The 16,067-nt window shown below is 36.9% G+C and overlaps 1 protein-coding gene across 1 annotated transcript in view; it reads left to right on the forward strand.

Moving 5' to 3' along the window:
• The window catches only part of LOC119792733 (serine/threonine-protein kinase 32C-like), a 139,865-nt gene extending 124,062 nt beyond the window's left edge, over positions 1 to 15,803 (forward strand). Inside the window, exons 9-12 of the mRNA XM_038299494.1 lie at positions 2,420 to 2,545; positions 2,828 to 2,956; positions 6,793 to 6,860; positions 10,317 to 15,803. Coding sequence (XP_038155422.1) covers positions 2,420 to 2,545; positions 2,828 to 2,956; positions 6,793 to 6,860; positions 10,317 to 10,539 — 546 coding nt within the window. The 3' untranslated portion in view covers positions 10,540 to 15,803. The remainder of the gene's footprint in view (positions 1 to 2,419; positions 2,546 to 2,827; positions 2,957 to 6,792; positions 6,861 to 10,316) is intronic.
• Positions 15,804 to 16,067: the final 264 nt, after the last annotated feature.

Here is a 16,067-nt window from a genome sequence, read left to right on the forward strand (position 1 = left end):
GCGACAGATGGGAAGCACACAAAACATGCATGACAGAAACGTCACCCCCTTTTCTCTTTTGCATGTATATCAGCATGTCAAAAATAATCACTCAAGACAATCCAACTTAATCCAACTAATAATATACAATTTCATTATAACTGATCCTCTGAGTCAGAAAGAAAAAAATTGGTCTTTTTATTTCATTTTTTTGTTCTCATGATAAAAGTCTTCCAGTAAATACATGGAAATAAATTATCCATGGCTTTTTTCATGAAACGTTTTATAGTGTGAGTGCTTCATTGCATCCATGTGCACTCTGTCTCTATGACAGAGTGCTCTGGACAGAAAGATGGTCTCTTCCGCTCTGCTGCTGATCGATTACCGTGTCTGGATTCCACCCAGATAGACCTAACTGGCCCTGCAGGAGAAAAAGTGAATCATCCTGCAACCAAAGAAACAAAATAAAGCACAGGAAGAGAGTTAACATGACAGCCAAAGCCATTCCCATTATCTCTGACGGCATTTAGCTGCAAGTAGAAGATGAAATAAATTACATGCCATTAAAATACAAAGTGTATGCAAAAACTTTAAGGCTCTCTGAAGCTAGGTATCTCTCTTTTACTTGAAACATCTACAATCATTTTGTTTTAGAGGTAATTAGTGGCTCAGTTTTTGTCTCCTTCCCACTTTTGTAAACATCAAATGTTTGAGCTGGAAATAAGATTCCACTTCCCTGCTCCAGTTGCATTCCTCAATTACTTTGAAATTTATGAATTACTTATTTTTTTGATCAGGCTAGCGCCTTAAATCAACACAACCAGATATCTGTATAATTTCCTGCATTTTATTGAAGAAAACCTTAAAGGAAAGTAGATGTTCAGTACAGTATGTACTGTGACCAACAGAAGAGCAAACAAGCTATTTTATAGAACAGATCTCTGTTAGAGTTCAGGTGAAACAGCAATAAGTAAAGCAGAAAATTTACCATGGAGAGAAGGAAGGTAAGTAATTAATTCAAATATCAGCCTTAATCCACACAAGAAACTGGAAAGGAGAGTCAACAGTAAAACGGTCCATGAGAAAGGAGGACTGAGCAGACCTCTTAAGGAGGCTTACAGTATTCAATTTGAAAAACTTGCATATATATATATATATATATACGGTATATATATATATATACCGTATATATATATATATACCGTATATATATATATATATATATATATATATATATATATATATATATATATATATATATATATATATATATATATATATATATATATATATATATATATATATTAAATATGGGTGTGTGTGTGTGTGTTCGGGGAAACTATTTGCCTCTTTATCTAACAGTATGTTATAAAACATTTTAAGACATCAGGAAGATGTCCTGATGCCCAGTGATCTCTCTGTTATCTGTTCAAACATGTATATGAAAGCATAAACACAGTGAGAAGAAAGTGAAGAAAGTTGAGGAAGAAAGTGATTTCTGTTTCTCAGAGATAAACCGATTTTGATTGAAAATTTGTGTTCGAGCCCCAGAAAAAATATCAATAGATGCTTAGAGGCTTACTGGAGCTGGTAAGAGTTTAATTATCCAAAGAGAAACAAGTCCTGCAGCAACATGGGTCAGAAGCCTTCTGAAGAAGAAGCAACATTTTACCAGCCTGTAAACACTGTCTTGACTATGAGGTAGAGATAAACTGTTACAGGATGTTTTTAGGCTGATACTGATTACTCTGATATCAGTCTAGAGGATTATACTGTAAGTATGTGCTGCAGAATTTTTTGGAAAAATTTAGAAGGATAAGTTTTGTTTTTTCATTTACATTATAATGTATGATTGTATACAAAATAGCAATAAAGTTTGTCTAAGTCTAACACATTTTACACAAGTATTGGTTTAAATAAAATAGAAATATTTGCAGCTACAGGTAAAAATGCATAAAGCTGACAAGTATGTCCTCTTTCACAACATGGCATCTCCCATTAGCTCCCCTACTAATTTTAAGATATGAAAACTTTTTCATTTTTAAAATTATGTTAAGAAACGTTTTCAGGTTATGTATTTAATAAAGGAATACTTTATTTTTGCTAATAAAAATCCATGTTTGTTCCGCATCCCTTTAGGCTATTCATGTTCTTAGTCATAAATGCAAAAGTTGTCAAGAATTACAATTCAATTATTTCTTTTTTTATCCACTGCTGGAGCTCAAGCACATACACAGCTATGTGCCTTTTTTCTCTCTCCTTCACAAAAAGGAAGAAAGTGAAGTCACAGAGAGTTTTATTTTATACCTGCAATTTATTTCACCTCCCGGAGAGAAGTGGCTGGCTGTGAGTTGGGAGTGAAGTTGTGAAGGTGATATTTGAACTGGCAAGGTGATAGTGATTGTGTGTGTGTGTGACTGTGTGTCTCCGTTCCTTGCAGCTGCTGACAGTCAACCCGGAGCATCGGTTTTCCAGTCTGTCTGATATGCAGGCGTCTCCATACCTCGCCTCCGTCAACTGGGATGCCGTATATGAGAAGAAGATGGAACCTGGATTCGTTCCTAATGTTAGTGTTAAGAGATGCAATATTTCTTACATTGAATATTTAACAGTACTCCCAAGTGCTCTTTTATGTATGCTGGCTGTAATGAGCATGTGTAAGGACTTAATAATGCAGAGGGAACTGCATGCAGCTCTTTTATGGCATCCTGCTATACAGTGAGTGTACACATGCACTTGTTATAAATTCCTGTGTTTTGCTGTCTGTGGGGTACCGCGTCTGTTGTACCTCTTGGTTTCAAAGTGCATATGTCTTTGTCATTATGCGGTGTGCATCTCACTTCCACAGAAAGGTCGGCTCCACTGCGACCCCACCTTTGAGCTGGAGGAGATGATTCTGGAGTCACGTCCCCTCCACAAGAAGAAAAAAAGGCTGGCTAAGAACCGCTCTCGAGACAACAGCAAGGATTCACAGTCTGTGAGTAACTCAGACCTGCATACTACAACCTCACTTGTTCTTCCAAAAAAATTGACATAAAGATGAATAAAACAAAAAGACAGAAATTGCTTAGTTTGGATTTATTGACGTTTTCTGTTTTAGTAATCATGCTCAGTTTCAAAACAATCCTAAACAGGATACAGGTCTTTGTGTGTGCAACAACTGCTCATCTCAGCTGCAAATATTTTCCTCCATATTCTGCCAATACATGGCAGCTGTCATTTCAAGCCACTTTAAAAGATAATAAGATGCAGCTCATATCTACAACCAGTTTTGCCCAAATTCTGTGCATTAGATTAGATAATATTTGTTCACTTCTTTTGTAATTTAGCTGCTGTAAATACTGTCCCTCGTTACAAGAAAGTATTCAAGGTAAATCAGAGCAACAGCCTCATGAAATACATACAGTTAAACACAAAACCACCGAGCCATGACATTCTACATTCTGTGAAAAGAAAAAAAGAAAAATAATAAAAATATAATGACAGCAACTGTTGGAAAAAAAAAGAAAAGAAAATTAGTCCATAACAGGATTATGACACTTTCTGATTGATCTGTCAAATCCTTCATGAGTAGATGTTTGAGATGATACTCTGCAGTGATTTTTACTTCGGTAATAATGGCAACATGTTCTGTTACGTAGGAGGATTTGGGAGCTGTGAGGATGAACACAGGATTCAAGATGTTACTGCATCTGTTATACGGCATTCATTCCCTTCCATTGCATAACAAATCTTACCTAGTTTACTTCATGCTGTCCTTTTATATAAAGAGACTATTTATTGTAAAATAAAATAAAAAATATCGTTTTGTATGAAATGTATCTTTGTTTTGATTTTATTTCTGTTATTTCCAATATGTAGGTACAGCAAAGATAATGACACCTTTAACTAACAGATTATTAATACTATAGGAATCGTGGTCTAATAAATTGCATACTTCAAGAGCCTGTGCTGGTCTGAGATAATAATTCAGCTCAGGTCTCCTATAAGGCAGCGCCTGTCAAAGATGCTTATTTTTAGATGGGCAGGGAGCCCAAAGCTTTTTGTTTCCCCCAGCTGTTATGAATTCCTCTTATTCCCTTTTCTACAACTAAAAAAACTGAAATTGTGCTACAGTGGAGAGCATGAAGACATACTTTAGTTTAAGTACACTAAATCATTCTGCATAAATCCAATTTAGCTCTGTACCACCAATTTGTATCAAAATAAAACCTACAACAAAAAAGAAATAATTGGAAAACCATCAAAAACCATCATTAAAACCATCTGTTGTTTTCCGGTAAAATTTTATATCTAAATAAATTATTATGAAATGAATTTAAATTCTGTTAATCATAATCACACTACAAAAAATTAGTTGTTTACGTCAAATCACAGATTTTGCAGAAGTTCTTCATCCAGATCCAGGTTCAGATTGTTAGGAGAGAAAACAACCTAAAATTCATTGGATCCTCAATGACTTCATCCATAAAGAGACACAGTTGAACACAGAGTCCCTTAGTCAAGATAGAGTTCAACTGAAAGTAAAACAAAGGGTGAACAAATAAGCAAAACAGGCGACAATAGCTTAATCTGTGACTCTGGCAAAGAAAAAGACACAGCTGAACATGAACGCCCAGAGTCACAGTCGCTGTGTATAGAAACAAAGAGAGAACAAAGGCAATGCAGCAGTTGCTCTGTCAGTGGCTTTATCCAGGCAAGAGACAGTTAAGCAGTAGTGGACGAAGTAGTTAACAGTAGTACTTGAGTAAAAGTATTGATGATTAGTCAAATCTTAACTCCACATAAAAGTTACTCAGTGAAAAAGCTACTCAAATTACAGCATCAAAGTACTCACTTTTTGAAATATATAAGTATTTTTGAATACTTAAGTATTCAAAAATACCAAGATCATTTTGTAACATCAGTACAATCGTGTATAATTTTCAGACTTAATTTAAATTACCTTGTAACTTTCACAAACCGCCAGAAGTATTGATGCGTAGAACCACCTGCTACAGATTCTACACCACCTGTAAAGAACTTCAACATAGAAATGCTTATTCTTTATATAGAAACAAACCGAAAATGTGTGTCTTGATTGTTCTCAAACTTTCAGTATGGAATAGAGTTTTAAGGTTGAATCGATTACCACAAAGAAACTACAGCTTTCATCATACAACTGATTCTACTGAACAATATGGCCACATGGCAACAACTAAGGCCTTAATAACATTTATAAACTACAAATGACAATTGCCATGAGATGCTCAAATTTTGTGTAATATTCATCCACATCTCCAAAACACTGGTGTCCGAATTCAGCCCTAAGGGCTGCTATCTTACATGTTGCATTTCAACTGAGAAAAACAGCACCAGTGGATTAAAAAGTAAAGCTGAGCCAAAAGGAAAAAGTAACTTACAGCTTCATCAAAATGTAGTAGAGTGAAAATTATAAGTACCTCCCCAAGAAAGTACTCAAGTAAAGTAAATATATTTTTAAAAGTACGTAAGTACATGTACTTTGTGACGTTCCACCATTGCAGTTTAGCATAAAGGCACTGAGTCACGGGGGCTTTCAATGGAAATAAAATAAAAGTACATCCAGTTATAAATGCAGTTTTAAATGACAGATATGTGCAGTGGCGACAAAAAAACTAAGAAGTAGCTGCTTATTCTTGGCATCACAATGTCTATAAAGTTTTTGCACTCCTTGGCAAAAAATATGGAATCAGCGCACTTGGATTGTATTTTGTCAGTTTTAAGAAAAGATTAAAAAAAAAAACATATATTGAATTTTTCTTTCTTTTTTATCAATAAAAAAGTTATGGCTTTATAATCATAAACCAGAACAAATAAGGTAGATTGTTGAGATGATCATTTTTGTCTTTCTTTTCTTTCTTCATTTTTTTCCTGCATATTATGATCTCTAATGTGGCATTTACAGACATTCTCTTTTATGTGGGGTTTTCTCATTTTCATTTCCATTCCTTCCATTAGCTGTCAGCCAGAGCTGTTTAAATCCGAATCTACCGTTGCCCATTTTCCACAAAGATTAATCTGTTAATTGAAAACGTTCAGCATTTAATGCAACAACGGGAATAGTCTGCACTGATGGCATTTAGTCCTCAAACATTTAGCGATCATTATAAGATTATTGCTGTAAGATTCTAATTAAATGGATTACAGTAGAATATTAAGTTCTCGATGAATAACAGTGACAAATCTCCACCTGACGCACCAGTGCGATAATTTTAAGATGATCCCCGGATTAATTGCCTCTGCAGTGTTCATCATAGGACCAGGATAAAAAAGTACTGAGATGTTTGTTGTTGTTGTTTTTCTAAATGAAAATTAGGGATATTGCCTGGGTTTTCATCAAACAGTGCTCATGACAGCGTTATATTCATCAGTGTGTGCGTAGGGTTTTTGTCACTTGTTATCAAGGCTGATAAGCATGTACAACACTGTGTGCCTCAAACAACAGCAGCCTTATGGGAGTTGTTGTGTGTGTGAGATTGCCTGCATGTGCTCATGCTGCATTATTACTTAGATTATTAAATTATGAAGCCTTTCCGTGCCGTTGTCATGGCCCCGGGTGCTTTTGGAAATATGAGCTTCTATTTTTGTCTCAAGCCAAACATCCAATTTGAGGAGGGATTGCAAACAATTCATGAGTCAGGTTAAAAGGAACCTCTAAGGCTGAAAAAGACAAAATTCCACGTCATATATCAGGGAGTCGCCTGATTCAGGTCTGCCTGTTTGCAACGGTGGAAAGGTCATTGTTGAATGATGATTCTGAAGACAGCATCTCTTTTGTATGACTGTCTGCAGGAGAACGATTACCTACAGGAGTGCCTTGAAGTGGTGCAGCAAGAGTTCATGATCTTCAACCGTGAAAGGTATGTGGAAGTAAAAAAGCAGAGGTCTGTCTATGACAAGAGCTACAAGTGCATATTTCTCTGCTTTTATTCAAGAGCTGTTTTTTGCTCCACCCAAGATGCAGGTAAACAGTTAATGAATTTGCAGCAGTGATGTTATTTTTCAGTACTACACCCTGTATACGTTTTAATTAATCTCCTTTATAAATTGCTGTTACCACTGCAGCACCATAATTTATTTTAAATAAGATTTGATCCCCTGCTGATTTTTAAAATTTGCCCACAAAGGCATTAAAAGTTTGTTATTTTGCTTTTGATGCAAGATAGCAGAATATGTACAAAGACTGTCATAATTAATTCCATGTAAGTTGATTTATATTTCATCATTGACAGAAGTGTTTGATCACAAACAATACAGGCTGACATATTCCTTCTACAGATTTCATACCATTGTATGGTTTTAATATTTGCCATGGTGATTGTTCTCTACAAAAGTTGCACTATTCATCTCTGTTCTTAAAATATTCCAATACTACTTGTATATATTTATTTCAAGTTATATAATCCCACATTTATTTATATCAAGTATATGTTTACTTCTATGTGGCACTTTATCACCTTATTAAATTCCTTTTTGGCATTAAAATTTAATTCTGCTCCTGTTTTAGGTGTTTGCTTATATTACAATCAGTTAGACAGTCGACAACAGAAACCCCTGATCTTCCCGTTATTTGACCTGTTCACCTTTACACTAACATTACCAAAGATGAAGGTCCATAGGGAGTAGATATGTAAATGTATATCCCTTTATTGACCCACAATGGGGAGATTCACTCTCTGCATTTTACCCATATCCTTGGGGAGGAGTGGGTTGTCATTGTGTTGAGCCGATTGGAGTTAAGCGTCTTGCCCATGAACCCAGAGTGCAGGCTGTGGGGATTGAGCTACTTGCAACCTTCTCAGAGCGCACTGCTCTAACCACTAGGCCAACACTCCCCATACGCCTCAGGCTGAATAGGCTCCAAAACCTCAGCAACAAGCTTGGTGATAAGATGACATTGGTTGAGCATCAGGGCCCTGTCTGCATGGAGCCAGGTTTTGGTGTATCCAATATAAGGTCTCTCATTCAAATTATACCAAACCAGGTCTCAGATTGCTTCTCTGGCAACTTTCCTGCAACCCCTAACTGCCATTTGACAAATAATACAATGCCTGCTACTGCTCTTCTGGCAGTGTTTGCTTTCTTCTTTGCACTCACACCTTACAGTGTGGACACTGTCTTAGCCTCCAAGTGGACTTAGCCTTAGACACCCTGGTTCTGGTCTCCAAGCCTGAACTTACCTATAGGGAGGTAGAAATATATTTTGGTGCTGCATTGCCAGCATTGCGTTTACAAAGAATAGATTACCTATTACTTCAATAGTCATGCAAAGATCATTCAGTGGTTTAACAAGGCCTCACACTTAAATCCTACTGAGATTCTATGAAATGGTGTAAAGCTTTGATTGGTAAAATAGAAATCTAGAGATCTAAATTATGCAGAGTATTTCTCTAAAGTAGATGTCTTCCTGAGATGTATGCATGCTTGGAGACAGACTACAGTGTTTTTCCTGGTGAAAGATTGCCTTTAAAGTGCTAAATAATGCCAAATTCCCACCATCATACCTAAACTCTCTGCTCCAATCTAGCAATGTGCTAGCTGTACTGTTTTAACCAATAGAAGAAAATTGATTGCAGTACCACGTTTCAACATTTAGGTCAGTAGTGAGATGTTTTTATGTCAAGTACTGCAAATAATACAAGGTTACACTAAAAATTTTAAGATTTGAACACAAAAAGATAGAATCCTTAAGGCCCAATTTATACAGTTTATCTGTGAAAAAGTTGCTTTGGGATTTAGTTTCTCATTAAAATGTATCCTTTGTATTTCTTAGTATCCTTAGTAAATCAGCAGGAGATCCAAGATTTTCTTTCTTCAGTGTATGCATAATGTAGTCCAGGCAAAGCAGTCCCACAATTGGTCCTTAGAGGTTCTTATGCTGCAGAGATGTTTTATATATTTGCCTCAACTTTCTTAATCTCTTTTTTTAAAGACACAAAGTAATAGCGGGGTCTACAAAAATAAAATATGGTTACCCTAAATTTATTTGAGGAGCTAAATAAAATATCTACCTCCTTCATCCTGCACTTAGGCCTCAATGCTTCATGGCTGAATGTGGAACTCACACCAACGAGCCCTGAAGCAGGGAGCTTCGCACAAAAGTGTAAAAGCAATCAACTGTGCACTGATTCAGATCCATAGAATCTGGAGGGGAATCACTTTTAAAGAGAGCAGTGTGTTGAGAAAATATTTGCACCCCTAAAACTAGAATAGTTCTAGGGGTGCAAATACAGGCCAAGCTCCACCATCTATAAACAAAGGTGTTGATTGCAGCAGCACAGCTGATGTTTCTCTCAAGGATGATTTCAAAGACAAACAGGAACAGACCACATGAAGATACTATGAGAAAAAGCAGAGAGAGCAAAACGTCAGAAATTGAACTAACGAATACTGCAGAATGGGAGAATATAGTTAGAATGAAGCAGAATGATGAAAAGTGGTACCTATGTCCTCCAGCAGTCTAAGCCTATAGCAGCATAACTATAAAGATGGCTCAGTATAACCTGGGACACTCTAACTATAAATGTAATCAAAAAGGACATTTTTAAGCCTTGCCTCAAAACTAGACATGGTGTCTGCCTCAGAGAATAAAACTGGTTGGTTCCACAGGGGAGGAGCCTGATATCTAAAAGATCTGCCTCCCATTCTTCTTTTAGAAATTCTAGGATCCTCTAGTTAACCTGCAAATTGAGAGTAAAGTTAGTGCTGTTAGGAACATAAGGAACAATCATATCTCATATATAACATATCTGATTTATTAACCTCACCCCATCCAAATACTTCAAGGTTTGGTATTGTACATGCCAGAAAAATTAAGAGAGATTGTTTTTTAAGATCCCCTTTCAAACTTGTCTGCTTGCCAGGGATGCCATGATGTAAAGATATGCTTCAAAGCTTTTGTTCATGTCAGTAGAATATTCAGAGTTCATAATGAATGACAACTAAAAGAGCCATAAATTACTGCAGGGTGTTCCTCCTTGAAAGGTAGAGGGAAGAATCTTGGTTCTATGCTTAAATTATTGCCTCATTTATTATTGATCACGTCCTGCAGCCCCAGTCTTACTGAACTCTCGTTCTGTGTGTCTTATTATATCCTTTTGCTCTAATTAATGACAATCTACTGATATTTATAATGAATCTAGAATTATGCACAGCAGTGAAGAGCCCTACACAGTCTAATTCAGTCAAGTCCTGTAATTACACTCCAGTGTCATTATGGTAGTTTCTATTTTTTTTTACTCCTACATGGAACAGGGTGATTAATAGAGGGAGAAGCAATAATATGATTTTAAATGTGTTTTCTGTCTACTTGTAAGGTTGAAAAGGCGGCAGGAGGAGGGTCAGTCTGAGGCCGGGGGCGATGATGCCAATGCAGACAGGGACGGAGAGGCAGAACCTGGGGCCCCCGATGATGATGACGCCCATGAACCTGACCCAGAACCAGAGCCCGAGCCCGATCCAGATCCAGATCCCGAACCAGAGACGTCCTCCAAATTAAGCATGTGTGGCTCCGTGTGTTCATCCCCCGGCAGCTGCTAGCCCGCACGGTGACGGATCTCTCTGGCGGCTGCCATCTTTGTGCCATGCCGATAGATACCCCCTCACCTCCTTCCTCTATAGCCAGGGGTTGAGGAAACGCACATGGAATGGGGGGTTGAAATGACCCAAAATGGCTCCCGCAGTTTGTTCTTTCTCTTATAGTTTCTGTAGCATCTTTCCGGTAAGGCATGAATGAAGCAGATCCCCAGAGAGTCTCTGTGCTCATAGAGTAAGCTCTAACTTTCTATGCAATGTAACATTATAGCATGACAAATAAGGTTTCCACTTACAGGGAGGTGTTGATTGTAAGCAGAGAGCTCTGAAAGCATGATGGCATACTCACCAGTAGTCGTCCACGGTTTAAGGTGGGTAGCTGGTTTGGTTGAGGCACCTCCTGTGTTTCTCAAAGTCTCTGTGCCAAATCCGAGTGGGAAAATTGACCGATTTAGCACACAAAGCCACTTAGTTTATGTTATCGTCTGTGTTTCGCCTTACTCCCGCCCGACTCACGGCATCTGTTGCAGCCAGAAACAAAGAACACCCTCTTTAAGTTTTAGGGTTTTGGTTATAAAACAGCAATCTGTTGAGTTCTATGGACCTTCACAATGGCTCTTAATAGCTCTGGATAAAAATAATAAGCAGCTATCTTTTTTAAACATAGGTTTAATGTTGGTTTAACAGATTTTTCTTTCAATAATGTCATTGAAGTTTTACAACAGAATGAGACTAAATGTACCATTAAAAGTTTCCATCTTTTATTTGCTTGTATAAGGTTGAAATAGGCGTGTTTTCTTTTACGTCCTGTTCCACAAAAATCTAAATAAAATTAATTAAATATATTCCCCCCCCTTTTTTTTAGGTTCTGTCTATAATTAAATATATATATTAGATGTTATTTGCTTCACATATATTCATCAAATATATTTTTTGAAGCTCTGTATGAGTTATGTTTTGCTGAAGAGGTTAAATTGTAATGCCTGATCCGATCTTCCTTACAACGTAGAAGGTTTGTGAGGGTTTGTAATTTATGATTATTGGTTACTCAATGACTCGTCCTAGAGCTGTGGTTGAAAAACAAACCCAAACCATCACCCATCCACCACCATGCTTAAAGAAAGAGTTTTCTGTGCTGATAAGCTGTTTGTAGTTTAGAAGAAAAGGCTCTCTTTTATGGCAACACTGCAAAAAACCTTTTATGTCTTAGCTTAAATATAACCGATACAGGTTTTTTAAGGCCAATGCCAGTGCCGATTATTTTTACATCAGTCTAATGGATCCCCAATACACGTAAAAGCCCAAAACGAAAACTGGGTGTCCTTTTTTTTTTTTTTTTTTTTTTTTTTTATAGTGTGTATTAAACGGCCTAAATTGTGTTGATTTCCTCCTGGAGCTCCTCCCTCCTGCAAAAAGCTTCTTGACTTACAGTTACACTTCTTACACCTGTTTAAAATTGTGCCTCTCTATAATGATCAGTATCTGTAAACCGTGTTGCATCCCCAGATGCATTTTTAGCTGAAGATAATGGTCTGATTTTTCTCTCTCTAAGTGTGAAACAAGTCATTAATTTAAAGCCTTTTTAAGATATTAAGGTAACTTCATTAATGGAAAATCATTATATTGACTGGAAAAAGGCCAGAATAAGCTCTAAGGATAGATAAGAGCATTGTCAGCCTTTAAGAATCTATTTCAAAGCTGCTTTACTAGACATCATCCTGTTAAGTGCTCAGTTAGGACAAATATCATCCCTCTGTAGGGCTTAGCTTGGGGCCTAAAGATGTAGCTGTTGGTTCCACAGACTAGATGAATTTGTCTGTGATTCTCACAGAGATGCTTGCAAATTCAAGGTGGTCCCGTTAGTCCCGGTCTAGACGCCTGGGAACATGTAGCAAAGACTTTACCCCTTCCCTACTCCAGGCCTGACAGAATAAAGAACAGTGTAAATAGCATGTGATGTAGGTATTAAACTCTCCACAGTTTTATGTGGGACTGCTAACTCGACGTGTAAACTGAGGGAAGAGCTGTGTGAAGCCCTCATCCCACCCCCCCATGCTTCCCTCCGCTCTTCTCTCCAAGTGTGCAGGCACAACTTGTAGGCAAACTATGCCAAAGCTTTTCTACCATTTGCATAACCATTTCTAAGGAACTTAAAATGTCTGAATGTATGTTGTATTTTCTTTTTGTAGAACCTGAGGTTTGCTCTATTTAACAGTGACAATATTATTGTTTATAGGACAGTTATGTGGTTGTTTCCAGTGGAGTGATGTTCTGGTGAAAACTACTTGCGACTTTTGGTGTCTTAAGAATAGAAACGAAGACTGACACCAATCTTATGTCTGTGCGGAAAACTTGAAGACAAAGCAGATTTATAGAAAGTACCCTGTCTTTCTGCATGTTTAGATCTGCAGAGGTTCTTATCATCAGACAATTGAGAGCGAAAACTGCCAGATTAAATCAGTCTAAGTCATTGTTCCATATGCCTTTTATTGGTAATCATGTTCCCTAGTGTTTGAATGCATTAAAAGGAGGGAGGTACAACTAAAACCGAAAGTATTCATAGATGAAGCTTATATGTGATAGAAAATGAGACGAGCAAGAAAAAAAATGTAACAGAAGTGTTTTTATTAAAATCAGATATTCTGTTACTGTCGTTTATATATTTCACATTTAACTTATTTATTATTTATCAATTATCAATCATAAAAACCTTCTTATAATTGCGGAACATCAAATTCAAGTCTTTGAGGTTGGAAGGTCTTCTTACCATCACCCTAATCTTTACCTCTATCCACAGATTCACTGTCAGATTACTTTTAACCTAAAGTTAGGAAAATGTAGTATTCCTGTACCGGGATAGCTCCTAAAGAAGTCCTAAATTCTTGTCGATACTGTATAAGAAATCCATTGGCTCTGATTGTTTTCTTACACACTCCATGCATTTTAAAAGATAATTTTTTTTTTTTTTTTTAACAGACCAATATAATCTAGATATAACAGCAAAAGTATACTTTTGTATTTTATAATTTGAGATACTGAGTAATATTTGATTAATAAAAAAAAAAGTTGGGCAAAAATTCTTCATCCTTAGACTTTTTTAATATAAATTGAGCATTTTCAATGTATTTTTGAATTATTTTACAATTGATCCTGTCACCATTTATTCACACCCTTTAGTAGATGGAAAAACCTGCAATGCTTTTATGACAATGAAACTTAACAGGATTGTGATTATTTTTTAGCTGTAACCAGGCTGATGCAGCACCTAGAGAACTCTTTGTTGAAAGAAATGTATGGAAAATATTGGCATTTATTTTAACTATTAATTCACAAAAAAATAAACTAATGGTTATTAAACTTTCACCCATGATTATATCCACTTAGTTATTTTTCTTTTGAAAATCATATAGTCTTGATAATACAACAACCTCTAAAGTTGCCTAATAATGCCATGACAATCCAAAAAGGAATTAGAAAGTAAACAAAAATGTTAAAAGTATTCAAAATAAATGGAGAAACAATAAAAGGGAAACATGGACATCCTAATTGGATGGATAGACATAGAGAAACAATTAGAGATAAATATCCATTTTGGTCTTTATCTAAAAAATAATCAGTAAGATGATTCATTACGTATTGTTGGTATAATATAGGGATTCATTTTGATGTTTTTTATCACCGCTCATGAGATGGTGCACTACCAAAACGGATTAATGCGTGAGGACAGTACATAGAAAAATTAGTCAGATATTAACACGTACCGGACATGTATTGAATGAGCAGGTGTGAGATTTGAAGGCTGCATACCTGTCGTTCACATTGGTTACTGTGTGCTGAAGTTAGAGGCACAGAATAGCAGGCAGCAGCTCTTCCCAGCACTGCGTACTATCCCTAAGTATTTCACTAGTACGTAGTATTTGACTGTTCAGGATTACTTTCCTCCCTACTTCTTACTGAGACAAGCTAACCTCTCATCAAGCTGCCTTAAAAAACAGACTCCCGGTGGATTAATGCACAGACTTGAGACTGGTGTGAATCTTCGCAAACATTTTCCAGAATGATGCAAATATCTTCCATCATTTCTCTTATATTTCTACACAACTAGTTTCAGGAGTTTGGCTAAAAGACAAAAAATTACATCTTTCAGGTCTGCCTGTGATCATCTGAATCATCATCTTGAACAATTTTTTATTTGTCCACTGTATTTTGTTTGGTTTAGGTTTTGCATGAACTTTTACAACATGAGCCTGATTTAGCCAAAGCCTGGAGCTTGAGTCTGACTGGCTGATTTTATGCATGCAGAAGCTTTCGGTGCACTCATACCTCTCCGCTCACCTGATTACTGACGGAGATAACTGGCCTGCGTGGCAGTGAGGGCTGTGCAAATGTGAGTTGTATAAAAATGATATAATCCTGGTGTTATTTGGACAGCATGTTATCCTTAGATAATATGGAGTGCTCCTCGGCATCCTCTGGGTGGCCTTTCTGCTTTCGCTCAGGGATGCAGCCTCAGGGTCTTGCAGATGAGCAAAGGGAGGTCCGCCGTTGTGTGTGTGTGTATTTGTGTGATAATATGTTTTATGAGTTTTATTTGTGCAGCAAATTATGAGTATCTAGAAACATCACTTGATCCATTTAAGGAATTTGCTGCAGTTTTGTTTTGTTTTTTTACGGTGATTCATGAAACGCTAAGATTTGTGCAGTAGAACTTTCTCAGACTCCATCTGAGACGACATATGCCTGAAGTATTGATGTAATCATCTGTTAATCATTTGTAAATGAAAAACAACTGACTCTGACATTCGTTTAGAAAATGCTTACGTAATTTCAGTATCTTTTCTTTCTTGGATACCTTGATCATTTGTAACTGAAGGTTGCTTCCAAATGTGTTACTTTGAAAGTTTATGTTCTGGCTGCTCTTTGACCCCAGGCCAAAGGCAATGTTGTCGTGTTTGAGAAGCAACAGCATGTCTTTTACTCAACTGTCATCTGTGTGATGTTGTTTTGACATCCCCGGTCTGTACTTTGTCTGTGGATACAGTCTGAAACTCGCTGCCCCATTAAGTAATACAAAACCAAGAAGAGAGCGTGATCCATACCACTCGTCTCCTCCCGTAACATTCTTGTAGGTTTCTACTGTCGAGTCGGTTGAAAAAAACGGAGAGGAAATAAAAAAAGTCTTGTTCCTGTACCAACTAAAAACTGCTCTGTGTTAAAAACATGATGCTGCTTTGATTGCTTTGATAAAGAAATAAATCTTCTTCCAATGATTTTGTGTCGCTTTCTCTGGATTACAGCACAATTAGAGATTTGTTTGGAGCCATCTGAGAGCCTGCAGCACAAGGGTGGGCGCCTGGTGTTAGTCCTGTCACTGTAAATAGCAGTGTACACACACTCTTTGCCAGTACCGGCTGCAGGAATAAGAATCTAGGCCTGAACTGGGGTAAAAGATGAGGCTGTCACAGGATTACAGAGTAAATAATGCAGAGACATTTTTTTTCACCTCTAAAACTCAGTTCTTGTATAATAGATCC

The sequence above is a fragment of the Cyprinodon tularosa genome, unplaced genomic scaffold (assembly GCF_016077235.1).
Source record: "Cyprinodon tularosa strain WSP-4 unplaced genomic scaffold, ASM1607723v1 ctg43, whole genome shotgun sequence".
In the NCBI taxonomy this organism is placed as follows: domain Eukaryota; kingdom Metazoa; phylum Chordata; class Actinopteri; order Cyprinodontiformes; family Cyprinodontidae; genus Cyprinodon; species Cyprinodon tularosa.